The sequence below is a fragment of the Erythrolamprus reginae genome, chromosome Z, assembly GCF_031021105.1.
Source record: "Erythrolamprus reginae isolate rEryReg1 chromosome Z, rEryReg1.hap1, whole genome shotgun sequence".
NCBI classification, from domain to species: domain Eukaryota; kingdom Metazoa; phylum Chordata; class Lepidosauria; order Squamata; family Dipsadidae; genus Erythrolamprus; species Erythrolamprus reginae.
Window position 1 is genome coordinate 146,686,056 of NC_091963.1, and position 27,792 is coordinate 146,713,847.

The window sequence follows — 27,792 nt, forward strand, 5'->3', positions numbered from 1 at the left end:
CTCTTTTCTCTTGTCTGTCTGTCTCTCTCTCTCTCTCGCTCTTTCTAGCTTTCCCTCTTTCTCTCCTTTCTCACATTTTGTCATTTTGTGTCTTTCAATTTTTCCCTTTCTCTCATTTTCTCTTTCTTCCCCCTCTTTTTCTCTCCTTCATTCTTTCTTTTTCCTTTCTCTCCTTTTCTCTCTTGCTCTCTCCTCCTCCTCCCGCTTTCTCTCTTTTTTCGCTCTTTCTGTCTCTCTCTCTCTTTCCTTTCTCTCTCCCCTCTCTCTCACACACACGGGGGGGAGGGAAGGAGGGACAGAGAGTAAGAGACGCCTCCCCCCCTCTTTTTTTTTGTGGGACTGCCCTGGTTTCTGAACGCCTTTTTTTTTAAGCGGCACCCGGGGTGGGCGTTTAAGAGACCTCAGCCTTTTCCCCTCGGATTCGAAACCGCGACAGCCCCAAGTAGAACCGCCGGGGCAAGGCGAGACTTGGCTTGGTTGTGGCGATGTCTGTGGAAAAGCCCACGCTGAAGGTTTCCGCGAGTGTCTCCGAAGCCATGGCTGGAAACAGGTAGGAGTCGTCGGGCCGCGTGAATGGCAAAGCCGAAGGCCCGGTGCCAAAGATTCGAGAGAAGAGTGGTGGAAGATTTTGAATTTTAATTTAAGGTGGTTCCCCTCCCCCCTCCCTTTTTTTGAGCATCCTGGATGGCGATACTCGCATCTTTCTCTCCCGCCCCCTCTTTCACACACCCACACACACACGTGGGGATGCTGGAATCGCAGGGGGGAGGGGTGTGTATGCGTGGTCCTTAAAGTCGCGTTTTCCGGTTCTTGTGTGCGCTGAATACAAAGAAGAGCAAATTCCATGGCGTGCTGGAGAAGGAGGAGGAGAAGGAGGAGGAAAGAAACAGCTGTGGGGTCCTTGCTGGCCTCGGAGCTGGTTTACTTTCTTAGAGACGTTTCAGGGCCCAACTAGGGAATAGCATCAGTGCTTGGAGGAATGAGGTTTACAGGGAGGAGGAGGTGGTGGTGGGTTAAAAAAAGGCTGTGGGGTTTCTGGTACCTCCCGGGGTTTTTTGCAGATGTTTCAAAGACCAACTAGAAGATATCATCAGTGATAGAAGGAGTGGGGTGTGCAAGGAGGAGGAGGAAGAAGAAGATGATGATGATGAAGGAGGAGGAGAAGGAGGAGAAAGAAGAAGAGGAGGAGGAGGAGGAGGAAGAGGAAGAAAGGAAGAGGAAGAAGAAGAGGAGAAGAAGAAGGAGAAGGCAAAGAAGAGGAAGCGGAAGAAGAGAAGAGGAAGAAGAAGAGGGGGAGGTGGAAGGGGAAGAAAGGAAGAAGAAGAAGAGGAGGAGGAGGAGAAGGAGAAGGCAAAGAAGAGGAAGAGGAAAAAGATTCTTCTTTGGTTGATTCATCATGTCATTCTTTGTGGTTGAGTCCTTTTAGTGGTGGGATGAGTCTTGAGTCATAGATAGATAGATAGATAGATAGATAGATAGATAGATAGATAGATAGATAGATAGATAGATAGATAGATAGATAGATAGATAGATACATAGATACATAGATACATAGATGGATAGATACATAGATACATAGATAGATAGATACATAGATAGATACATAGATAGATACATAGATAGATACATAGATAGATACATAGATAGATACATAGATAGATACATAGATAGATACATAGATAGATAGATACATAGATAGATACACAGATAGATACACAGATAGATACACAGATAGATACATAGATAGATAGATAGATACATAGATAGATACATAGATAGATACATACATAGATAGATACATAGATAGATACATACATAGATAGATACATAGATAGATACATAGATAGATACATAGATAGATACATAGATAGATACATAGATAGATAGATACATAGATACTGAGGATAGATAGAAGATTCAACTCTTTATCCGCCAAGTGTGATTGCACACACAAGGAATTTGTCTTTGGTGCATAGGCTCTCAGTGTACATAAAAGAAAAAGATACATTTGTCAAGAATCATAAGGTACAACACTTAATGATTATAGGGGTGAAATAAGCAATCAGGAAACAATCAATATTAATTAAAACTCTTATGGATACAAGCAACAAGTTACAGTCATACAAAAAGAAGAAAAAAATAAGAAGAAGGCTGTGGGGTTCTTGATGCCTCCGAGCTGGCTTGCTTTCCTACAGACATTTCTGGGCCCAACTAGGTTATATCATCAGTACTAGAAGGAGTGAGATTTGTGGAGAGGAGGAAGAGGGAGGGAGGAAGGAAGGGGCGGAGGGAAAAAGGCTGTGGGGTCCTTGATGCCCTCTGAGCTGGCTTGTTTTCTTGCAGATGTTTCAGGCCCAACTACTTACCAGAGCTTACAAAACTTTCGCCAGACCCATCCTAGAATACAGCTCATCTGCTTGGAACCCATACCACATTTCTTGAAAATGTCCAAAGATACTTACTTCACCAGAAGAGCCCTTCACTCCTCCACTCCAAACAGAATACCCTAAGAAACTAGACTTACAATCCTGGGTCTTGAAAGCTTAGAACTACGACGCCTTAAACATGATCTAAGTATTGCCCACAAGATCATATGCCGCAATGTCCTGCCTGTAAAAGACTACTTCAGTTTCAACCACAACAACACAAGAGCACACAACAGATTCAAGCTTAATATTAACCGCCCCAAACTTGACTGTAAAAAATACGACTTTAGTCATCGGGTCGTCGAAGCGTGGAACTCATTGCCGGACTCTGTAACCCTAGCCCCCAACATTTTACCCTTAGACTATCCACGGTTGACCTCTCCAGATTCCTAAGACGTCAGTAAGGGGTGTGCATAAGCTCACTAGAGTGCCTTCTGTCCCCTGTCCTATAGTCTCTCCTATATCTCCTATATCTTCTCTACTATATCCTCTATAACCCTCATTGTGTATTAGACAAACTAAATAATAAAATAATAATAATAACTAGCTAACAATATCAGCGCTAGTCGTGCACTGAGCACAGTGATGTGCAATTGTTTGGAGTGGTGGAAATGCGTTGGCCAACCGGGGAACACATTCTTGTGTGAATGCAGCATGGAGGCTTTGTGAGTCCGTCCCACAAATCTTTGCTGCAGACAGATTGAAGATGGGCACCACTGCTGCCTTTTGAATCTTCCTGCTCTGGCGGCTGGGGTGGGATGGAGGGAGGGGCAAAAAAAGAAGGATTTTGATTTAATTAGGTTCCTTCTTTCTATGTGAATAAATCTCAAGGGCTGAGTAAAAGCAGACATCTTGATTCTTTCCCCTCATCCTGCCAAACGTCTTGTGGGGAGCTCAAGGAAGCGAGCCGAGCTATACAAAGTTTTAAAAAGTCAATTTTCCCCCTCAAGTTGAGACAGAATCTTTGCAAATGTGTGGATATTTATCTTCTAGCCTCCTCCTTTTCCTGGGGTTCTTTTAAAAAAATCATTTATTTAGTTGCAGCTCTGGGCTTTTCGTGTGGTCTCTTATCCAAATTCTAACCAGATGCAATTCTGCTTAGCTAGGTGAGATAAATTCAAAGCTGGCTAGATGCTGCCAGCCAATTCTTCAAATCTTTATAAATGTTGGAGCATATTTTCATTATCAGCATCTTAAGTTGCCTTTCTCTGCCGGCCCTTCTAAATATTTGTGGGCTTAGAGTTTTGTCATGTTTTATATACATATTATATATCTCTATCCCTAACCCTCTCCCTATCTCTAATCTTTCTATCAATCCATCATCCATCTATCTATGTATCTATGTATCTATCTATGTATCTATGTATCTCTCTCTATATATATATATCTATCTATCTATCTATCTATCTATCTCTCTACCTCTCTCTCTCTTTCTAACTATCTATCTATCATTTCTCTATCCTATCTCTCTCTCTCTCTCTCTCTCTCTCTCCCTATCTCTATCCTATCTCTCTCTCTGTCTATCTATCTATTTATCTATCTATCTATCTATCATTCCTCTATTCTATCTATCTATCTATCTATCTATCTATCATTTCTCTATCCTATCTCTCTCTCTCTCTATCTATCTATCATTTCTCTATTCTATCTATCTATCTATCTATCTATCTATCTATCTATCTATCTATCTATCTATCTAGAATGGTTTTCATCAGATTTCTTAATGCTTTGGGATTTTTCAATCCCAGGCTGTCCTTCTAGTATTTGTGGACTTGGTGTTTATCATGCTTTGCATTTATTTGTTTTTAATGATTTTAATCAGATTTGTTAACTGCTTTGGGATTTTTACAAAAAGCAAATAGGCAAATCCTTTTAATAAATAACCAGGCAGGCCTCTCTGCCCTTCGCCCTTAGAAGAATCAGCCATATTTTGGGGAAGAAATTGAAAATACGATTTCTTTATTCTGTGATAACACCAATAACCAAATGAAGCAATAGATATATTTTTTTAAGCAGAGGATTTTTAACCGATACAAGTCCTCTAAAGTACATGGGTATTTTTAACATTCTCCAAGAATTGAGGGTCTTGAGCAGTCCTAAAAGGGTCTCCTTTTTCTAGCTACTCTTTCTTGCAGAGACACAATAAACAGCCAATTCGATGGCTTGTCGGTGTGAGTTTGATGAGGCGCAACCAACAGCTTGTCGGCGTGAGTTGGATGTCTGCAATTGATTTGGCGCAAAAAGTCAACGCGTGGACACTTTGCATTGGGTTTGAAGGCAGGGAAGCATGTGTGCCTGCGATCCCGGGGCACGCCTACCCGCGTGCAAATGTGGGGGCTTTTGTGTGTCCAAACAGCTGGTCTGGAAAACGATGGGAAGCTGAGCAATGTTCGGCAATGCAATTGCACACTGTACAGCAATGCAGAATTAATGAAGCGATGAACTAGACAAATATATCAGGCATGGGTAATTTGTGCGCCTTTGCGCTGCTGATCGGAGATGAATGAGCCCGACGCGTGCAGAGCGATGGAAGAAAGAAGACATTAATTATACATGCATGCAGCCGTGTGCTTTTTTGCAGGGGGTGGGGGTCTCCAGTCTAGCTCAGAAGAGCAAATGCGTGCATTATTTTTTAACCAAAAAAAAAAGAGAGAGAATTTATGCACAGCACATAAATGTATCCAGTGGTGCCTGGACGCAACAAGTGGGCGAGGTCCATCTAAACTTGGATTAACCCAGCTTTGTGTGTTGCTATAAATGCAGGTTTTTAAGGTGGCTCCAGTTAGGAATAAGAATGGAATGGAATGGAGTGAAATGGAAAAAGGAGAGGAGGGAAGGGGAGAGGAGAGTAAAGGAAAGGAAAGGAAAGGAAAGAATGGAATGGAACAAAATGGAATGGAATGGAAGAGAAGAGGAGAAAAGGGAAAAGGGAGAAAGGAAAGGGGAAAAAAGAAAAGGGAATGATATAGAAATAGCATTGAACAGAAAAGAATAGAATCAGGAAAGAATGGAATAGAAAAGGAAAAAAAGAGAATGGAATAGATCGGAATGGAAGAAGAGAGAAGAGGAGAGAATAGAAAAAGAGAAAAGAGAATGGAATGGGGGGGAAAGAAAAGAAAAAAGGGAATTATATAAAAATAGGATTGAATAGAACAGAACAGAATAGAGAATCAGGAAAGATTGGAATGGAATCAAAAAAGGGGAATAGAATAGAATAGAAATTATTTATTGCCTAAGTATGATTGGAAGGAATTTGTCGCCTGTGCACAAGCTCTCAATATAAACACAAGCAACAAGTGATAAATCATGATCATAATCATTCACAAATACATTTATCATAATCATAAGTGCTAATACTCATAGAATACTAAATAAGCAATCAACATAAATCCCATTAGGATACTCAATAAAACAATTAACATAAAGCATAAACTACAAGCAAATAAATTATGGTCATAAGAAGCTAAAGAAACAGGAAAGATGAGTAAAATAAAAATAATACAACGCTACTACATAGTTTCTCAGTATTGTGGGAATTAGTTGTTTAGCAGAGTGATGGCATTTGGGGAAAAACTGTTCTTGTGTCTAGTTGTCTTGGGGTGCAGTGCTCTGTAGCGACGTTTTGAGGGTAGGAGTTGAAACAGTTTATGTCCAGGATGCGAGGGGTCACTCGTGTAATATACAGGTCCTCAACGGAAGGCAGGTTGGCAGCAGTTGTTTTTTCTGCAGTTCTGATTCTCCTCTGAAGTCTGTGTCGGTCTTGTTGGGTTGCAGAACCAAAGCAGACAGTGATAGAGGTGCAGATGACAGAACACAATGATTCCTCTGTAGAACTGTATCAGCAGCTCCTTGGGCAGTTTGAGCTTCCTGAGTTGATGCATAAAAAACATTCTACAGACCTATCAGCCTGATTTCAATACCAGGGACGATTTTGGAAAAGATAATCAAGCAATGAGTCAACAAACACCTAGAAGCAAACAAAGTAATAACCAAAAGCCAACGTGGGTTTGTTAAAAACAGTTCATGCCAGACTAATCTTATTGTATTCTTTGACAAAGTGACAAAATTAGTGGACCAGAGGAATGCTGTCAATGTGGCTTACTTGAACTTCAGTAAAGCTTTTGACAAAGTAGACCATAACCTATTACTAAAATAAACTAGAAAAATGTGGGGTGAACAGCAACACCTCCAGGTGGATTCAAAATTGGCTAACTAACTGCACTTAACATGTAGTGCTCAATGGAACTACATCTACATGGAGGGATATATGCAGTGGTGTACCCCAAGGCTCTGTTTTACGCCCAGTACTCTTCAACATCTTCATCAATAACTTGGATGAGGGGATAGATGGGGAACTTATCAAATTTGCAGATGATACCAAACTGACAGGTATAGCCAATACTTCAGAAGATCGTAAAATGAGGAAAAGCTCACTTCACAGCTGTCTTAATTAGCAGCAGGAATTTTGGGACATGTTTGTAGTTGTATAAACCATTGACCAGTGATAAGTGATGCATTCTTTAAGATGCAATCATAGGTATATAAAAAATAGAGAGAGATGAAAAATGGAAATGTGGCAAATTTAGTGGGTTAAGGAAACCTCACTGTCCCAGCAGGGGACATTTTGCAGGGTAAAAAGGTGTGTTTTTAAGATGCATCTGGGTTTACCAATAGATAACAGATAGATAGACTTATAAAACATCCCCCCCCCCTGCAGCATTGGGCTTATTTGATGGGTGGGGGGAGGGGATTCAGGTTTTGCCCTCAGGGAATGGAGGAGTTAAGAATGTTGTGTGAATTCAACCTCTAAGCTTTTTCTGGATTTCTTGCCTTCCTTTAAAATGGGGAAAGATCTCAAGGCAATTTAACATGTCTGCCTGCCTGCCTGCCTGCCTGGCTGTCTCTCTTTCTCCATCCATCCATCCATCCATCCATCCATCCATCCATCCATCCACCCACTGGACCTTATTTAACCCTTTAACATATTTAAATGTTTTGATCATATCCCCCCTTTTCCTTCTGTCCTCCAGACTATACAGATTGAGCTCATTAAGTCTTATTTGTTTAGCATTCGGGGGAAAGTGTCCTTGTATCTAATTGTCTTGGTGTGCAATGCTCTGTAGCGACATTTTGAGGGTAGGAGTTGAAACAGTTTATGTCCAGGATGTGAGGGGTCAGTAAATATTTCCACAGTCCCTTTTTTGACTCGTGCAGTATCCAGGTCATCAACAGAAGGCATGTTGGCAGCCATTGTTTTTTCTGCAGTTCTGATTCTCCTCTGAAGTCTCTGTCGGTCTTGTTGGGTTGCAGAACCAAAACGGACATTTATAGAGGTGCAGATGACAGACTCAATGATTCCTCTGTAGAATTGGATCAGCAGCTCCTTGGGCAGTTTGAGCAAAATCTCCTTCACACTCAACCTCTCCTCTCTCTCTCTCTCTCTCTCTCTGACAGCTCCCGGTCAGCCATGACGTTGCCCCCAGTGTTGGCAGGGGCTGGACCTCGCCGTGGCAGCATGCCCCTGCCCATCAAACACCAGCTGGTGAGGGCATCAGCAGTGGATGAGCTGGACTCTCCGCCGAGTTCCCCGGAGGTCAGCAGCCACGGCGGAGCCAGTCCAGCAGGCGGCCGAGGCCCGTACAAAGCCATGCTGCTGGGCGAGAGCGGAGTGGGCAAGACGACATTGGCTGCCATCTTCGGGGGCATGAAAGGGGTCTCCCACCCCGAGGAAGATCATGCAGGTAAGGAGGACCAGGAGAAAGTGACCTCTTTCAAGCAAGAATTCCCTTGAGTTTTTACTCTTCGCTTCACCGGTTGGGAAGAACGAGACATGTTTTTATTTATTTATTTATTTATTTATTTATTTATTTATTTATTTATTTAGTTAGTTAGTTAGTTAGTTAGTTAGTTAGTTAGTTAGTTAGTTAGTCCAATACACAATGAGGGTTTTAGTGGGTATATATCTATATACACATAGTAAAATACATGATGAAGGTTATAGAGGAGATACTCATACTAAAATATATCTAAGAAATAATAGAAAAGAAGGCATAGTAATAGAACATATCAATGAAAGAATGGAAGAAGAGATATAGGAATAGAAGAAAGGTATAGGAGATATAGGAGAGCAATGGGACAGGGGACAGAAGGCACTCTAGTGCACTTGCACTCGCCCCTTACTGACCTCTTAGGAATCTGGATAGGTCAACTGTAGATAATCTAAGGGTAAAGTGTTGGGGGTTTGGGGGATGACACTATGGAGTCCGGTAATGAGTTCCATGCAAGCAGTGAAAATAATTGTTAAGCGTTACAACTTTAAAAAGGAAGAAAAGGAAAAATAAGGAATAAAGAAAGGCAGAAGGTGCAGAGAAAAAGGAAGGAAAATAGAAAAGGTGGAGAATAAAGGAATACATATATAATACCTATATACTAATACATAATATATATTTATTTATTTATATATATATATATATATATATATATATATATATATATATATGTCACATGTTTAAGCTGAATTTGAAAATTAAGGGAGACTATATTTATATTTATATTTATATATTTATATATTTATATATATATTTATAATGTATATACACATATGTTATATAAAATAATACATATACACATAAAAGGTAGAGAATATAGGAATACATATATACACTATGACCAAATTTATAGAGCAGCGAAATGCAGTGGACATAGCATACTTGGACTTTAGCAAAACATGTGACAATTCTCTGCAAGCTGGCTGACCAACCGTACCCAATGAGTAGTCCTCAATGGATCCAAGTCAAAGTTACATATTCAAACTTACATACTCAAATTTACAAAGAACTTATAAAGAAATAGAGTATATCAGGTGACTCAATAGAAAAACATTATACATACATACTTATATACATACATACATACATACATACATACATACATACATACATACATACATATATGTAGATTGTTCTGAGTTTGGGTTTTGCCCCGTGTAATATTTTGCATGTCTATGCGACGTTTCGGTGAAATCACATTCACCATCATCAGGCTGAAGTTGTAAGCTTCGTGCTGCTGTAAATATAGTTTCCAAACTATATTTACAGCAGCACGAAGCTTACAACTTCAGCCTGATGATGGTGAATGTGATTTCACCGAAACGTCGCATAGACATGCAAAATATTACACGGGGCAAAACCCGAACTCAGAACAATCTACATACATATACCCGTGAAAATCTACGAAAACAAATATATATATATATATATTCTATATTTACAGCAGCACGAAGCTTATAACTTCAGCCTGATGATTGTGAATGTGATTTCACCAAAACGTCGCATAGACACTCAAAATATTACACGGGGCAAAACCCGTGTGTGTGTGTATTGCTAAAAAAATGAAGAGAGCACTCAAAGAACACATCCTAGATCTGAACAAATGAAATATTCTGATTGAATACTTTGTTCTGTACAAAGCTGAATGTGCACAACAGCGTGTGAAATTGATTGTCAATCAGTGCTGCTTGCTAAGTGGACAGTTTGATTTACTTGAAGTTATATTGTTGTTGTTCCCTTTATTTTTTGAGCTGTGTATGTGTGTGCGTATGTATGTATGTATATCCATAGCTATATGTAAATATACATGAATGTATTTATGTATGTATGTATGTATGTATGTATGTATGTATGTATGAATGAATGAATGACTTTCCCTTCATCATATAGGTAAACTATTTTAGTAATTTCTCACTTTCTCTTAATCTACCAAAAAGAATGGCTCAATTTTGTTTGTAAGTCAACAACTATCTGCATCTAAGGTGGATCCCCTCCCCCAAAATATGGCAACCCCTGTCCGTCTAAAGAACTTCAAAGAGTTCTGTCCATCAGGCTGTTTTCCCAACATAAATACAAATAAGGAAATAATTCCTGTTGAACTTCTATTTGCTAAATTTACATGAAAGTTATGAAAATCTTCCTTTTTTTAAAAAAAAGAAAGAATGATACAGAGAGAGAGAGGAGAGAGAGAGGAAAAGGAAGAAAGAAAGAAAGAAAGAAAGAGGGAGGGAGGATGAAAGAAAGGAAGATAGAAAAGAAGAAGGAAGGAAGGAAGGAAGGAGAGAGAGAGAAAAAACAAGGAAGGAGAGAGAAAAATGAAGCGAGGAAGGAGAGAGAGGAAAGAAAATAAAAAAGAAAAGGAAGGAAAAAGGAAGGAGAGAAAAAAGGAAGGAAAGAAGGTAAGAATGAGAGAAATAGAGGAAGGAAGGAAGAGAAGAAGGAAAGAAAGAAAGAAAGAAAGTTTATATCTTACCCCCAAGATCCTTTGGGGTTGAACCTTTTAATGCAATGTTACAAATTTGGTACAATGTCGAGGCAATAAGGATCCAGAAAATAAAATTATCTAGGAAAGGATTATTCAGATCACAGTCTGGCTTTTTTAAAGATATTACAGCAAAACTGCTCTACTGTTCTATTGTGCAAAGAGCTAAGCTTCATTAAAACAATTAAATTGCAGGGCTCCCAAACAGTGTTTAATTTACCCTAATTTCTCCCAAGGAAATGCGACAAAATGAAAAATGAACACATCCTGGACCAGTAAAATACACATAATTAAATTGAGCAAAAAACTAGGGAGTTGCTGGGCATAGCCCATCGTTACTTAACCAAGAACCGCTTTGGAAAAATGTGTCCTTGTAATAAATGATAAATATCTCAGAATAGTTCTTTATTTGGTTAAATCTACTGTAACCACCATCGCCTCGGCAATCAATGAAAGCAGTTAAGGATAATCTACACGGGTTGGTTCAGGCAGGAGGCCAAAAACAACGAAAACTGCCTGTTTTTCACCTCCAGAAGGCAAAGAGAGAGAAACAGAGGGGGGGGGGCGGAGAGAGACAGAGAAAGACAGAGAAAGAAAGAATGAAAGAAAGAAGGAAGGAAGGAAGGAAGAAAAGAAAGAAAGAAAGAAAGAAAGAATGAAAGAAAGAAAAAGAGAAAGAGGGAAGGGGAAAGAGAGATATTATTATTATTATTATTATTATTATTATTATTATTATTATTATTATCATCACCATCATCATCATCATCATCATCATCAATACAACACAGCAAATGAGATCACTATGCTGGATTTTGTATTTTATCACCAGTCGGGCGCTTCCCAAGCTCTGCGTGATGTAGCAGCGAATTATGTGTGCCGATCTCAGTAAAGCGGCCTTTTGCAATTGACAGATGGAGATTTTGTCAATTCCAATGGCTTTCAAATGTCTGCTGAGATCCTTTGGCACTGTGCCCAGTGTGTCAAGGACCACAGGACCACTTTCACTGGCTTATGCCAGAGTCATTGCAGCTCGATTATTATTATTATTATTGTTATTGTTGTTGTTGTTATTATTATCATCATCATCATCTCATCATCATCTCTGTCTCTCTTCTCTCTTTTCTCTCCCCTTCTCTTTCTCTTTCCTTCTCTTTCTGTCTTTTTCTCTCATGCTCTCCCCTTCTGTTTCTCACTCTCTCTTTCCCAAGCTCCTTGTGGCTGAAGAGAATTGCCAACCAAAACAGTCAACCAAAAGACCAACACGCAAATAAAATAAAATCAAACGCACCCAAGAGCAAAACAAATTAAAGTTAATTTGTTTGCTCCTGGGGGTTGCTTTATTTGCTTCTGTTTAAAGCAAATTAAAGTGCAAGTTAATTAAAGTTAATTTGTTTGCATTGTTTAAAGGACTGTTCCAACCAGTCACGTGGCCACCTAGCCACACAAACACACACCCGGTCTGCCCCCCCCCCCCACAGTCTGAGGGATTGTGAATTTGCCCCCTGTTTAAAAAGTTTGAAGACCCCTGATCTAAAAGTTGGATTCATGTAACTTTTTAAAAGGCCTGCTATCCTTTGAGACCTATGGACTGGTTGTCCTATTCTATTCTATTCTATTCATTCATTGTGAGAGAATATGCCTGGATTTCTATCCTTGCTTGTGAGAAAGCACCAGAATTCAAAAGGTTATTTTGCTGCCCTTTAATAAATCAGATTAATACGAGATGGCAAGGAAATTTTTTCTCTCTGAATTGTGATCGCTGGCATCTTCCCAATGCAATCTTCATTACCAAAACTGCCACTAGTAATACAGGGTCTTTTTTAGACTAAAAAAATCCAAGGATGGGATATTAATTTCAGCATCCATTGTTGGTGTGCCTGTTTTAAAGCAATGTAGTTTTATTTTATTTTATTTTCCCCTTCTTCCTGCATTTATCTTTTCTTATGCAAGACAGTAGCCCTCCTCGTTAGGAGGAAAATTGGAATTTCTGCATTATACTGTATTTGATTTCTTGGGCTGTTTTGTCTGAAAACTCCACTTGATCAAATCATCAAGTCCAAATTCTTCCCTCACCATCATTTTTAAAAATAAAATGAAGGACCGCATAGAAAGAGAACTGCATTGGGAAAATGTTAGATTGAGCTGAGATGGGCAAACTGACACTAAAAAATAAAAGACACAGAATATTACTTGGTATGGAATAGATTTTATGAATGGTTTAGAGACAAGCTAGAAATTAAATAAATATTGTTATGTGTGAACTAAATATAAAGAAGGTTTACAATTATAAATATGCCAATATCGATATGAATTATAAATAAAGATAAATTCAATCAAAATTATTTTGTTACGTTGTTTACTAGTTTATGTGTTAATATTTTTTTACTTTTTTAAAAAAAAGATACCGTATATTCTGACAATACACTGTATTCAAAATGTTTGTGAATAAAAAGAAAAAAGGAAAATGAAATACGAATGATTGGATGCTCACTTTTTTTTTTCCTACCAGAAGATTCATACGAAAGAAGATTCTATGTAGATGACGAAGAAGTTACCTTGACGTTGTACGACATCTGGGATCAGGTATGACTTTGTACCTCTCTGTTTTAAGAGGAAAAATACACCCTTAAATCTAAAAGGACCAAAGATACGAAGCTAACCGAAGTCTCAAAAGGTGCTTTTTTCCAGGAGAAGGAGGAGGGTGGGAGGAGGAGGAGGAGGAAAGAAGAAGAGGAAGAGGAAGAGGAAGAAGAAGAGGAAGAAGAAGAAGAAGAAGAAGAAGAAGAAGAAGAAGAAGAAGAAGAAAGTTGTTGCTGTTGTTGTTTCGCTTCTTATCTGATAAGCTTCATCGATTCTGGCAGAATGTTGGGGATGACAGCAAGATCGTACTTCTTTGTAATCCTCTGGTCATAATTGAGAGGCATTGGGGCCACTTGGAGGTTTAAAATCATAGAGCGAGTCCTAGACTTAACAATCACCATTATCTATGGGTCATTCGTTAAGTGAGTTTTGCCCTATGAGGTTTGAGCCGGGGGGGGGGGGGCTCTCCCAGAGTATTAACTAAGCACAAGGAGGTCCCACAGAGTTGGCCTTCTCTGGGTCCCGTTGACGAAACAATGCCGTCTGACGGGACCCAGGGTAAGGGCCTTCTCTGTGGCAGCCCCAGCCCTCTGGAATCAGCTCCCCCCCAGAGATTAGGACTGCCGCCACCCTCCTTGTCTTTCACAAACTTTTGAAAACTCATCTATACTTTATGTATGGTATGTTTGGGTTGTATGACTGCTTTTAATAGGGGCCTTTTAAAACTGTTTTCAACATTGGATTTGTATATGATGTTTTATTGTTGTGAGCTGCTCCGAGTCCTTGAAGAGGGGCGGCATACAAATCTAATAAATAGAATAAATAGAAATAGAATAGATGCTCTCAGTGTACATAAAAGAAAATATACATTTGTCAAGAATCATGAGGTACAACATTTAGTGATTGTCATAGGGGTCAAATAAACAATGAGGAAACAACATTAATAAAAATCTTAAGGATACAAGCAACAAGTTACAGTCATATTTATTTATGTATTAGATTTGTATGCCGCCCCTCTCCGTAGACTCATTAAGTGGAAGGAAATGGGTGGTAGGAATGATGGGGGAAAAACTAGTAGTAGTAGTAGTGCAGACTTAGTAAATACTTTGACAGTGTTGTGGGAATTATTTGTTTAGCAGAGTGATGGTGTTCAGGGAAAAACTGTTCTTGTTTCCAGTTGTCTTGGTGTGCAGTGCTCTGTAGTGATGTTTTGAGGGTAAGAGTTGAAACAGTTTATGTCCGGGATGCGAGGGGTCAGTAAATATTTTCACTGCCCTTTTTGAACTGTTCCGAGCCAAAGAAATATGACCCTTCCATCAGTCCCTCTATCCTGCCAGAACCGAGGAAGCTTCTTAAATGAGAAGCAAACGTCTTCAAAGAAAAACCAGAAAGCCCATTTGGCTCTTGGAAAAAAAGCACCTTTGGGACAACCCTGACTTGGATGATGGAGAATCTCCACAGACATTAACTGTATAACCATAGTTTACATTCTTACACCCTGATTTTTATATCCTTTGTGGTACATTGCGGTTGATTCATCCCACGTGAAATCTCTGAACTTTATTCATTGCCGACTGAATATATGACGTGGTGGATGCAAAGGTTATTTTTGGGAAATGGTCCGTGTGTTGAATGCAAGTTGAGTGGCATTTAATTCCGAACAGAAGGTTAGACTCTTAGTTGGAGAGAATAGCAGCTTTGAAACCTTCCAATTAATCATAGACTAGCTAGAACATAGAATAACACAGTTGGAAGGGATTTTGGAGGTCTTCTAGTCCAACCCCAAGCTTAAATTATTGACCCCCTCAGAGAGGGTCCGCAACTTGGGCGTCCTCCTCGATCCACAGCTCACATTAGAGAAACACCTTTCAGCTGTGGCGAGGGGGGCGTTTGCCCAGGTTCGCCTGGTGCACCAGTTGCGACCCTATTTGGACCGGGAGTCACTGCTCACAGTCACTCACGCCCTCATCACCTCGAGGTTTGACTACTGCAATGCTCTCTACATGGAGCTACCTTTGAAGAGTGTTCAGAAACTTCAGATTGTGCAGAATGCAGCTGCGAGAGCAATCATGGGCTTCCCTAGGTATGCCCATGTCACACCAACACTCCGCAGTCTGCATTGGTTGCCGATCAATTTCCGGTCACAATTCAAAGTGTTGGTTATGACCTATAAAGCCCTTCATGGCATCGGACCAGAATATCTCCGGGACCGCCTCCTGCCGCACGAATCCCAGCGACCGATTAGGTCCCACAGAGTTGGCCTTCTCCGGGTCCCGTCGACGAAACAATGTCATCTGGCGGGTCCCAGGGGAAGAGCCTTCTCTGTGGCGGCCCTGACTCTCTGGAACCAGCTCCCCCCGGAGATTAGAACTGCCCCCACCGTCCTTGCCTTCCGTAAACTCCTTAAAACTCACCTCTGCCATCAGGCATGGGGGAATTGAGGCATTCCCCCCTCCCCCGGGCCTATACAATCTTGTGGATGCTGTCAAAGTCCCTAGTGAGGGCAATGTCCTCAAAAGGGGCTAAGTGCAACCTATGTATGGTATGTCTGTGTGTATGTCTGGTTTAATAATGGGTTTTTTAAAAAAAATTAATTTATTAGATTTGTTGTGAATTGTTTTATTATATGTTGTGAGCCGCCCCGAGTCTACGGAGAGGGGCGGCATACAAATCTAATAAATAAATAAAATAAATAAATGGGGAGACTCTATACCAGGGAACAGCAACCTTCGGCTCCTCAGCCCTAGGCAGCTCTTTGTGCCCTCTGCTGGGGTTCCCTGTCAGGTGATCCCGCCATTGGCTGGCCCCACCCTTTGCCCTCTCCTCCCAGTCACTCTTCACCTGGCCTGAGAAAGTAAGGATGACAGTCAGAGATGGACTGCTACCAGAATGGTCAGGTGCTCTGTTCCGGTAGTGATTTTCATGATGTGCATGCAGCTGCATGTACCTGGCATGCGCACACATGCCCACGCATGAGATTTGGCTTCTGCGCATGTGCAGCAATGGAAATCCTGTGTGAAGACTCTCACACGAGTGAGATTTTGGAAATTTTCATTGATTTTTTTGCTTCCGTGCATGCGCAGAAGCAAAAATATTGGCGGACATCGCCAAAATCTTGCTCTCGCACACAGGTGTGTGCTATGCATGCGCAGAAGCCAAATCTCATGCCATTGGGCACGTGCACACCCACCAGACGTGCCCATCCATAATGTCCTCAGAGGGCACACTGTTAGCGCCGAATACAGCAGTCCTTCACTGTTGACAGTGGTAGGATGGACAAGCAGTGTTGCTAATGACCTATAAAGCTCTACATGGCATCGGACTAGAATACCTCTGGGACCGCCTTCTTCTGCATGAATCCCAGCGGCCGATTAGGTCCCATGGAGTTGGCCTTCTTCAGGTCCCATCGACTAAACAATGTCGTCTGGCGGGCCCCAGAGGAAGAGCCTTCTCTGTGGCAGCCCCGGCCCTCTGGAATCAACTCCTCCCGGAGATTAGAACTGCCCCCACCATCTTTGCCTTTAGTAAGTTACTCAAAACCCACTTTTGTCGCCAGGCATGCGAGAACTGAGCTATCCCTAGGCTATTATAGTTTTGTGTATGGTATGACTGAGCTGTATGGTTTTAATGTTATGGGTTTTAGATGTTGTTTTAATGTATTGGATTTGTTATATTGTGAGCTGCCCCGAGTCCTCAGAGAGGGGCGGCATACAAATCTAATAAATAAATAAAAATTAAATAAATAAATAAAATCCAGGGCAGAGACAGAGAGATACAGAGAGAAGGAAAGAAAGAGACATAGAGAGATACTGAAAGGGGGAGAGGGAGACGGAGGGAGGGAGGGAGAGAAAAAGAGAGATGTCAAAAGGATTTGGAATTCCCAGTGTTTTTTAACAACCTAATTATTAGCTGGGTAGGTGTGGCTTGGGGGGGTGTCATGTAACTGGTAGAAGTGAGTGATGATCAGTTGGACACGCCCACCCAGGTTTTGTGGCTTCTGATGTTTTCTTTTCTGTGGGAAACAGGTCCAAATCAGGCAGGGGTTCCTACCTACCGCCATTGCCAGGGGCTCCTACTTACCGCCACTACAGGCACGCGCCATCTGAGCAAGACTTTGCTGCTGCAGATGTACAGGAAGCAAAATCTCACAAGGGGATGCGCGCACAAGAGATATATTCTGGTGATTGTTTTGCTTCCGCGCACTCTGTTACTCCGTTATTCCTCTTCTTGCTCCTCCTCCTTCCCCTCTTTTAACCTTAAATACTCATAGCTATTTGGACCAGTGGTGGGTTGCTACTGGCACGGGCCGCACCATAGCTCCAGTAGCAAAAATGGAACTGAGCGTACCGCTCCTGGTGACCGGCATGTGCACAGGTGTCTGGGCAAGATTTTGCTTCTTCGCATACACAGGAAGAATAATATCGCAAGGGGATGCGCGTGTGAGATTTTGGCGACTTTTTTTTGTTTCTGCGCATTCGGAATCGGAAAAACAGGGTAACAGAGTTGGAAGGGAACTTGGAGGCCTTCCAGTCCACCCCCCTGCATGAGCAGGGAGACCCCATACCATTTTAGACGAAAGGCTGTCCGTTTTGTTTTTGAAAGCCTCCCAAGACAGCTTACTCACAATTTCTGATGTCGCAATTCCAAAGCATTTGCAATTCAATGACCTAATCGACTGCAATTCGGAAGTTGCAATTCAATGACCTAACCATGCGACGTAATTTATTTATTTATTTTAAAAATAAATGACTTGATTTATCTTTAGAGAGAAGTAGGAACGCATTTTGAGAGATAGCTACGTGTTTTGTGTGTGTCAGCAGGACGTAAGTTTTGATCTAAGATGCCGTCAAGGGCTCTAAAAATACTTTCCGGGTTTTGTCTGCATTCATTTTGCAAATGTCTTTTCAAGCAGATGAAAGGAAATTCAAATCTGACCGTCCCATTTCCCATTTTTATCAGACAATGGATGGATTTGGATCAGATTTGCGTGGTGAAAGAAAAAGGGATATAAAAGTCTTCTTGAATTGCTCCCAATCAAATCAGCCTAATTAAAATCGCAGGCACCGGAATCAGAAATTCAGAGATTCTGATAGAATAAAACAGAATAAAATAGAATGGAATGGAATGGAACAGAATAGGAAACATGGAGATGAATGTAGAATAAAACATAGACAAGAAAAAATAGAATAGAACAGAACAGACTGCATGAATTGGAATGGAATGGAATAGGAAATATGGAGATGAATATAGAATAAAATATATAAAAGGACTAGAATAGAATAGAATAGAATAGAATAGAATAGAATAGAGAACCGGGGTGGCCTAAGTTATTATTACGTCATTATTACCAATGACCTAAGTTCTTATGAGCCAAGGTGGCACACCGGGTAGAGTGCAGTACTGCAGGCCACTGAAGCTGACTGTAGATCTGAAGGTCAGCGGTTCAAATCTCACCACCGGCTCAAAGTTGACTCAGCCTTCCATCCTTCCGAGGTGGGTAAATGAGGAGCCGGATTGTGGGGGCCATAGGCTGGCTCTGTTAAAAAGTGCTATTGCTAACATGTTGTAAGCCACCCTGAGTGTAAGGAGAAGGGCGGCATAAAAATTAAATAAATAAAATAATAAAATAAATAGAATAGAACAGAACAGAACAGACTGCATGAATTGGAATGGAATGGAATAGGAAATATGGAGATGAATATAGAATAAAATTTATAAAAGGAATAGAATAGAATGGAATAGAATAGGACAGAGTTGGAAGGGACCTTGGAGGTCTTCTAGTCCAACCCCCTGCTTAGGCAAGAAACCCTACACTACTTCAGACAATGGTAATCCATCATTTTCTTAGAAACTTCCAGTGTTGGAGAATTGACAACTTCTGGAGGCAAGCTGTTCCACGGATTAATTGTTCTAACTGTCAGGAATTTTCTTGTTAATTCAAGGTTGCTTCTCTTGTTGATTAGTTTCCACCCATGGCTTCTTGTCCTGAGTCAAGTCTTGAATGAGTCAAGTTTCTAGCCCTTAAGATTGAGTGATTCTCCGAAGGATTCCTGGGGAATTTTACAGGCAGTTTGGGGTGAATGTTATTCAGTGGGGATTTCCTATGGGTTAAGAATGTCCATTTTAATTTTTAGTTGGCTTTCAGCCAGGAAGTACAATTGGTCTCTTGATTCACCGTGAATTTAAACAGTATTAGAATTTTTAAAATTATTTGTACCAGTGAAAACTTAGTGGACTCAGCAGAGCGAAAAAGATAACAAAGAAAGCTGGATGTTTTCGGTAAATATTCAAACACCAGAATCCAATCAAGAAGCCGCAGATTGAAAATGCTCCAGTTTTTTGGCACAACGGTGCGGATGCTAAATTAATGCAAAAATGACCCACAACACCCGAACCATCCAAGCTGCTATTTTTAAGTTGAAGCATTCAGTTGGAGACCCTGATTGACAGCATTTCATCAAATCCCTTAAATGGTGGAAGGCGGTATGTGAACTTATGCAAATGAGACATCTGCTATTCCGCTTGGGAAACCATGCATGCAAATAAGAGTACTACAGTGCGCAGATATATGCAAATTGATATGCAAATGCCACCAGGGTTTTCTCCAGGATAAAACGGCAGCATTCTATATTATGCAAATGTTTGGCAATTAAAAATAAATAAATAAATGCAAAGTACAAAGTATAGGGACATCTTAAGAGGCTGTTTCATTCTTATTTTCTGCCTCACCGAGCAAATACATTTCCATTCTTCCATTGTTGTGTGACCTCGGCTTTTCATGGGTGGTTTATTTGAATTTTATGGTTTGGTTTTTCATTTTTTAAGTCGAGGAAGTTCTTTTTTTTAAAAAAAAATCCTTCCAAAACAGGACATTGTAATAAAATCACAACAGGCCCCCTGTTTATCCATCTGCGATGGGCAAAACAGCTTTTAAAACATTTAGGCATGTGTTCCTATCATTGCTTACATGAGTCTGTGCACCAGTGCAATTCCCACCCCCTATAAAAACAGAATTCATTAAACTTTTCATTGGAATAGGATAGGGTAGGGTAGGGCAGGGTAGAGAATAATGGAATGGAATATAATGAGTAGAGTAGAGTAGAGTAGAATAGAATAGAATAGAACATAAAAGAAAATAAATGGAATGGAATGGAATGAACAGAGTAGAGTATAATTAGAATATTTATTTATTTATTATTTATTTATTAGATTTGTATGCCGCCCCTCTCTGTAGACTCGGGGCGGCTAACAACAATAACAAGAAACAGCATAAAACAAATCTAATATTTAAATTACTAAAAGCCCTTATTAAAACCCAAACTTACACACAAACATACCATGCAGAAATTGTATAGGATTAGGGGGAAGGTATATCTCAATTCCCCCATGCCTGACGACAGAGGTGGGTTTTAAGGAGCTCACGAAAGCGAGGAGGGTGGGGGCAATTCTGATCTCTGGGGGGAGTTGGTTCCAGAGGGCCGGGGCCGCCACAGAGAAGGCTCTTCCCCTGGGCTCCGCCAAACGACATTGTTTAGTTGACGGGACCCGGAGAAGGCCCACTCTGTGGGACCTAACTGGTCGCTGGGATTCGTGCGGCAGAAGGCAGTCCTGGAGATATTCTGGTCCGATGCCATAGAATATAGAATAGAATATAGAACAGAACAGAACAGAATGAAGAAGAGAACAGAATAGAAAAATAGAACAGAATAGAATAGTATGAACAATAGAATAGAGAATAAATGGAAAAAATAAGTAAAAAGTAAGAATAAAAGAGGGAAATAGGATAGGGACAATAAGCACATTGGTGCACTTATGAACGCCCCTTACTGATCTCTTAGAAACGGGGACAGGTCAACTCTAGACAGTCTAAGGTTAAAGGTTTTGGGGTTTGGCGAAGAAACCACAGAGTCAGGTAATGCATTCCAGGCTCTGATCACTCTACTGCTAACGTCGTATTTTCTGCAATTGAGTTTGGAGCGGTTTGCATTTAGTTTGAATCTATTACATGCTCGTGTATTGCTGTGGTTGAAGGTGAAGTAGTTATTAACAGGAAGGACAGTTTGGTATATGATTTTACGAACTACATTTAGATCAGATCGGAGATTATCAGGGGACGTCTTATTTTGGGGAAAACAGGGTATACGCCCATCAGTTTTTCATTGCCAGAAGATGGGAATGTTTACAGATGCTCCGGTGATTTATTTTGGCAAACTGCGTTGTTGTTGTTTACAATCATTTTGTGCAATCTGAGTATATGATCTACTTTTTCTTCGGCTTCTTTGCACAATCTGCTCTTTGAATCATTGGATTATTTTTTTCCCCCAATTCTGGATTTGATCGCATTAGCCTGAATAGCTTGTTCTTGAGCAGCCAAAATCAAGCCTTCAGTTTCTTTTTTAAAAATACTTTAGTTGTAAGCCATTGCCAGGTTTTAGCTTTATCCACTTTTCCTTTAATCCTTTGTAGAAATTGACCATGTGATCCTTTTCCTTACTTTCTCCTTCTCCTCTTCCTTCTGATCAGTGATGGGATGCCAAATTTTTTTACTGCTACACTGTGGGCATGGCTTATTTTGTGGGTGTGGCTTGATAGTCATTTGATCGAGTAGGAGTGGCTTGCCGGCCATGTGACTAGGTGGGAGTGGCTTGACAATCATGTGACTTTGGGTGGTTTAAAGGTCATGTGACTGGGTGGGAGTGGCTTGACAATCATGTGACTTTGGGTGGTTTAAAGGTCATGTGACTAGGTGGGAGTGGCTTGACAATCATGTCACTTTGGGAGGTTTAAAGGTCATGTGACTAGGTAGGAATGGCTTACTGACCAAGATAAGTTTTCAAAGAGGTGCTTGGACTCCTTTTCAGTTGATTAAGTCACATTATTTGAAGAGCCACAAAAAAAACAAATGATAGGCAGCATTATTTGTTGAGAAGCACAGTAACATGTTAAGGTTTTATACTGAACCCAAAAGGTTCAGTAGGATAACAGATTAGGCAAATAGCTCAATTTTCTTTAATAGCTATGAAAGTTCAGTTCTAGATAATGATTAAAAGGATTCAAGCATTTATAGGTAAAAATATATTGTTTAATTATTTTTTATTTTAAAATTAATTAGGGATCATACTAAGGTACTAGAGAAGAAAGGACAATAAAAACCTATTAAGTATTCAATTAATAGTGCATAAACTTATTACCCCCACTGCGTCGTCCCCCCATGGAGGCAGCTGCCCATTACTGTTTCTCTTCCTCCTTCTCTTCTTCTTTCTCCTTCTGTTCATTCCCATCTCCTTCCTCTCCTCCTTTCTCCTCCCCTTCCCCTTCTTCCTTCCTCCTCTTCTCCTTTCCCCTTCCCTTCCTTTCCTTCCCTTCCCCTTTTCCTTCTCCTCCTCCCACTTCCTCTCCTCCTCCCGTTCCCCTTTCTCTTTCTCTTTCCCTTCCCCTTCTGTCTGTTAGGTTGTGTGATTGTTTTTCTTTTTATAATGAGAGTTTTAAATTGCTTTTAATATTAGATTTGTACTTGTTGTATTGTTGTTGTGAGCCACTCTGAGTCCTCGGAGAGGGGCAGCATACAAATCTAATAAATTATTATTATTATTATTATTATTATTATTATTATTATTATTATTCCTCCTCGTCTTTCTCATCTTCCTTCTCCTCCTTCCCGTCTCCTTCCCTTTCCTCTCCTCTTTCCCTTCCCATCCTCTTCTTCTCCTTCTCCTTCTCCTCCTCCTTCCCTTTTTCTCTTTCCTCTCCTCCTCCTCTTCCTCCCTTTCCCCTTCCCCTTTCACTTCTCCTTCCTCTTCCCTTTCTTTCTCCTCCTCCCTCTCTTTGTTATTTTTCTTCTCCTCCTCCACTCTGCCACTTCCCTCCATCACTTAACCCAGTTGGATAATGATAATGAGAGGAAAACCTAACTGTTTTCCAAGTCACGAAAGGGATCACAGGACTCTGCAACAGTCATAAATATGAACCAGTTGCCACGAATCTGAATTTTGAGAACGGTCACTAAACTGACTGTTGTAAGCCGTGGACCAGCTACTAAGCCAAGGACCAACTAGGTACAATCCTAATAAGGGGCGTGCATAAGTGCACCAGCGTGCCTTCCGTCCCCTGTCCTTACTGTTTCTTTATTTTTTACTTGTTGCATGTACAGTATTTTAATATTTCGTCATTTTCTGTATTTTAATATTGACTAGATAGATAGATAGATGATAGATAGATAGATAGATAGATAGATAGATAGATAGATAGATAGATAGTGTTCTGTCTGGGTGCCCCCAGACTTCAACACCAACTGGAAAAAGCAGCCAGACACGCTGGTAAAAGCAAAAGCACTTTATAGTTTGAAAAATAAACACAGAGAAAAACCTGTTCTTCCCAACAGGCAGGCTATGAGGCTTCACAGCAAAGTCCTGAGGGCCAGACAATACAGCAGACTTCTTGCTGGCACACACACCACTGTAGAGAATAAGCCCTCACGCCTTTTCCCCCAAGGTTTCAGCCTTCAAGGCCACAAGCCAGAATCAGAGACGCCAAAGATCACAGCCAGGTCCCAGGACTCCCAAAGATAATACTCCACAATACAGGAAGGGTGGGTCTGCCTTTTCAGCCTTTCTGGGGAGAACCACACCCAAACCCAGCTGTTACCTATTTAGGACTGGAAGTACCTGGCTAATTGTCCCCTTCATTGTGCTGCTCTTCTCTGCCTGTGATCGATGATGGCTTGAGCATTTTCATCTAAGGACTCCAGGCTGCTTGCTGGGGAGAGCTCCACCCCAGGGGACTCTGGCTGTTCTCCCTCTCCCTCGGCCTGATATTCCTCCTCCCCTTCTGCCTGGGCCTCCTCCTCCTCCTCCTGTTCCTCATCCTCCCCCTCTGAGCAGGGAGCCAGCAGAGGTTCAGCCGTTCCCTGAGGAGCCTCAGACGGAATCACAACAGATAGATAGATAGATTGATAGATAGACAGACAGACAGACAGACAGACAGACAAACAAAAAGATAAAATAAAATAAAATACAGTAAAATAATAAAATAAAATATAATATAAAATATAAAATAATATAAAATAATATAAAATATAAAATATAAAATATAAAATATAAAATATAATATAAAATATAAAATATAAAATATAAAATATAAAATATAAAATATAAAATATAAAATATAAAATATAAAATATAAAATATAAAATATATAAAATATATAAAATATATAAAATATATAAAATATATAAAATATATAAAAAATAAAATAAAATAATAAAATAAAATAAAATAAAATAAACTAAACAATCCACAGCTTTTGTATCTTTCGTGTTTCCTTTCTCCACCAACCTTTCCTTGGCAGGGAGATTCCAGCGGCTGGATGCAAGAATCCTGTGTCCAGACGGGCGATGCCTTCTTGGTGGTTTTCTCAGTGACCGATCGGCGCAGCTTCACCAGAGTGCCCCCAACTCTCTTGCACCTGCGGGCTGGAAGCCCTCGGACCGATCCCCCCATTATCTTGGTGGGCAACAAGAGTGACCTGGCTCGTTCCCGGGAAGTCTCTCGAGAAGGTGAGTTACCCAATTATGGCGGGTGATGGTGGGAGCAGGTGGTGGGCGTGAGACCTTGGAGCATCATGCCGGTCAGAAAGGTGCTCTAGATCAGTGCTTCTCAATTATTTTGTGTTACATCCCCCCTAGGCAGAAGTAAACATTTCACGCCACTACCCCAACTCTCTGCCAGGACGATTGTTTGCAATATTTGGCATGTTTTGTGCTGAAAAAACACAAGTGGCTTATCAGCGTGATTGGGGTGTAATCAGTGAAGAGCTGCATAAAATTTTACTACCACACTGTGACCGTGGCTTATTTTGTGGGTGTGGCTTGCTGACCATGTGACCAGGTGGGAGTGGCTTGACAAACATGTGATTGGGGGTGGCTTAAAGGTCATGTGACTGGCTTAAAGGTAGCCAACTTGACGTCATGTCAAGGGTTTGGGTTAGAGTTAGGGTGCCTGGCCTCTCTTCCCTTCAAAGAGATACAATTTCCCTATTTACTATTACTGAACGTCCAAATCCATCCTTCCGAGGTGGGTAAAATGAGGACCCGGATTGTGGGGGCAATATGCTGGCTCTGTTAAAAAGTAATATTGCTAACATGTTGTAAGCCGCCCTGAGTCTAAGGAGAAGGGCGGCATAAAAATGGAATAAATAAATAAATAAATAAAATATACTATTTAATTCTATGTATATATGCCATATGTGTACATACATATTACACACAGGCACACAAAAACCAAATTATGTGCCATATAAACTGTATGTACACACACACACACGCAGAGCTCTTCTAAAATTATACACATTCAACCTCATTTACTGCAATAGGAAAAACATACCCAGAGCCCAGAAGGGAAAAAATGGGGAAAAAATTCTACCAGTTCTGCGTATTTGACCATACCCATAGGAACCCATCATTGGGTGTAATGTTTTTAAGTGATGTTTTATGATCTTAAGCTGGTGGCTTGTTCCTTTATGTGCATTTAACAAACTGCGCATTCAATTCATGAATCCGTAAGTAGAAGGAGGGAATGATCATGTTCAAGGTACAAGATTCACTCCCACAAATCCTCAGGTTGCGAATGTAATAGGCAGGCTCCATATAATTCGTAACTTGAGGAGTACATGTATAGCCTTTGTCCTTTGTTCATTATCATTTCATTTTTGTAATCTTAATGTGCCGCTTTTTTGTAGCCCATCTTACGCACCTCCCAGAGTGGCTGTGAGATGGCCGATGGAGATAAATCTGACAACTATTTAAACTAGGTTGTTGGGGATTTTTTTTTAGAAACCATGGGCAGAATCTTGGCTTCACGATCTTGAGGACAGGATGGGTCAAAAAACCCGCAATACCACCCCAGATGGCTTAACTGTTCTCCTTCCTTCTTGTCTCTCCACCACAGAAAGCCGCAGCCTGGCAGTGATGATGAATTGCAAACATATTGAGACCTCAGCGGCCTTGCACCACAACACTGAGGAGCTCTTCGAAGGAGTTGTGCGCCAGATACGCCTCCGTCGCTGTCGACGGGAGGGTGATTCCTTGAGGAAAGAAGGCGCCATCGGCCGTCGCGAAAGCATCACCAAAAAAGCCAAGCGATTCCTCTCCAGCTTGGTGCCCCGTAATGGACGCTTCTTCAAGCAGAGGTCCAAATCCTGCAATGACCTTTCAGTGCTATGAGCCGTCCACTTTGTCTCTCCAAGGAAAGACACAAATGCATCTTTGCTTCGCGCATCCCCGGGACAGTGTCCACCACCACGCTGGACATGTCTGTTGTTGAGCGTGGGACAAGATACTCCACGGAGGCTCAAGCTTTCCGATCTGCTTTGATGCCTAACTTATCAAGCTTTACTTTTCTGCACAGCACTGATTTTTGAGGATGACTTTTTGAGGAATTTTGAGGAGGACGTTTTGAGGCATTTTGAGGAGATATTTTGAGGATATATTTTGAGGAATACTGAGGAGGGCGTTTTGAGGAATTTTGAGGGCATGTTTTGAGGAGTTTTGAGGAGATATTTTGAGGAATTCTGAGGGCATGTTTTGAGGAGTTTTGAGGAGATATTTTGAGGAATTCTGAGGAGGGCGATTTGAGGAATTTTGAGGAGACGTTTTGAGGAATTTTGAGGAGACTTTTTGAGGAATTTTGAGGAGGCCGTTTTGAGAAATTTTGAGGAGGATTTTTTGAGGAATATTGAGGAGGGCTTTTCAGGTGGGTGGTGGCAAGATCCAGGTTTAGAAGAAAGTTAACGATTCTGCCAGAGGATTTGAAATTGAGCCGTGATGGAAGAAACTGCTTGCAAATGTAAATCTCTCTCCTTGTATCAGAAAAATCATTGCACCCTGATGGTGATATAAGGTCTCCTGCTTTGCGGTTGGACTAGAAGATCTCCTTGGTCCTTGCTAGCCTTATGATTCTATGAGAGGATTCTTAGTGGGGGCAGTAGGGCGATGAAGGCAGAACCCTCCCTAATGTTCAAATTTTGGCTTTTTAATTAGTTGTAAAGGTGCCGCATGGGGCTAAATTGCTTGCTCTTAGAGACTCAGGATTTTTTCTTGATCTGCGTTCCTTCTCCTCTGTCATCGTTCGGAAATCTGCCTTCCTTTTAAAGGATTTTTTAAAAAAAATTCTCAAGGCTTCAGCTAGGGGGAAAAAATAACAACACTGCCCATCCTCTGTGCGCACAAATGAACATGATGTGTGGAAAATAATTTTCCCCGTTTGGCTCTTGTCCCATCATAGGGTTCAGAGAGCTGTTTTGTGGTGCCTCTTTGTAGCCGTGCAAAATTCTGGGTTGCACACAATCACCAACCTCACTTCTACGAGGCCTTGCTCAAAGCCATGGACTGGCACCCTTCGGGTCCATCCCCTTCGAACAGTCCACGCCGGTGTAAACTTTTCGGCCTTCCTTTTTGCGGCTGAGTACAATTTCACTCCCA

At 41.0% G+C, this 27,792-nt stretch overlaps 1 protein-coding gene across 1 annotated transcript; it reads left to right on the forward strand.

Moving 5' to 3' along the window:
• Positions 1-498: 498 nt before the first annotated feature.
• REM2 (RRAD and GEM like GTPase 2) lies at positions 499-26,564 on the forward strand. The gene is made up of 5 exons (XM_070767302.1): positions 499-550; positions 7,881-8,167; positions 13,246-13,319; positions 24,663-24,870; positions 26,261-26,564. Exons 1-5 carry the CDS (start codon positions 537-539, stop codon positions 26,533-26,535), a joined length of 858 nt encoding a protein of 285 aa, XP_070623403.1. The 5' UTR covers positions 499-536; the 3' UTR covers positions 26,536-26,564.
• Positions 26,565-27,792: the final 1,228 nt, after the last annotated feature.

What these genes read in the sequence shown, in the direction of transcription:
- REM2 (XM_070767302.1), top strand. An exon ending in CCCCGAGGAAGATCATGCAG is followed by an intron (nt 8,168 to 13,245) that starts GTAAGGAGGACC and finishes TTTTCCTACCAG; the next exon opens with AAGATTCATACGAAAGAAGA. An exon ending in TGTACGACATCTGGGATCAG is followed by an intron (nt 13,320 to 24,662) that starts GTATGACTTTGT and finishes TTTCCTTGGCAG; the next exon opens with GGAGATTCCAGCGGCTGGAT.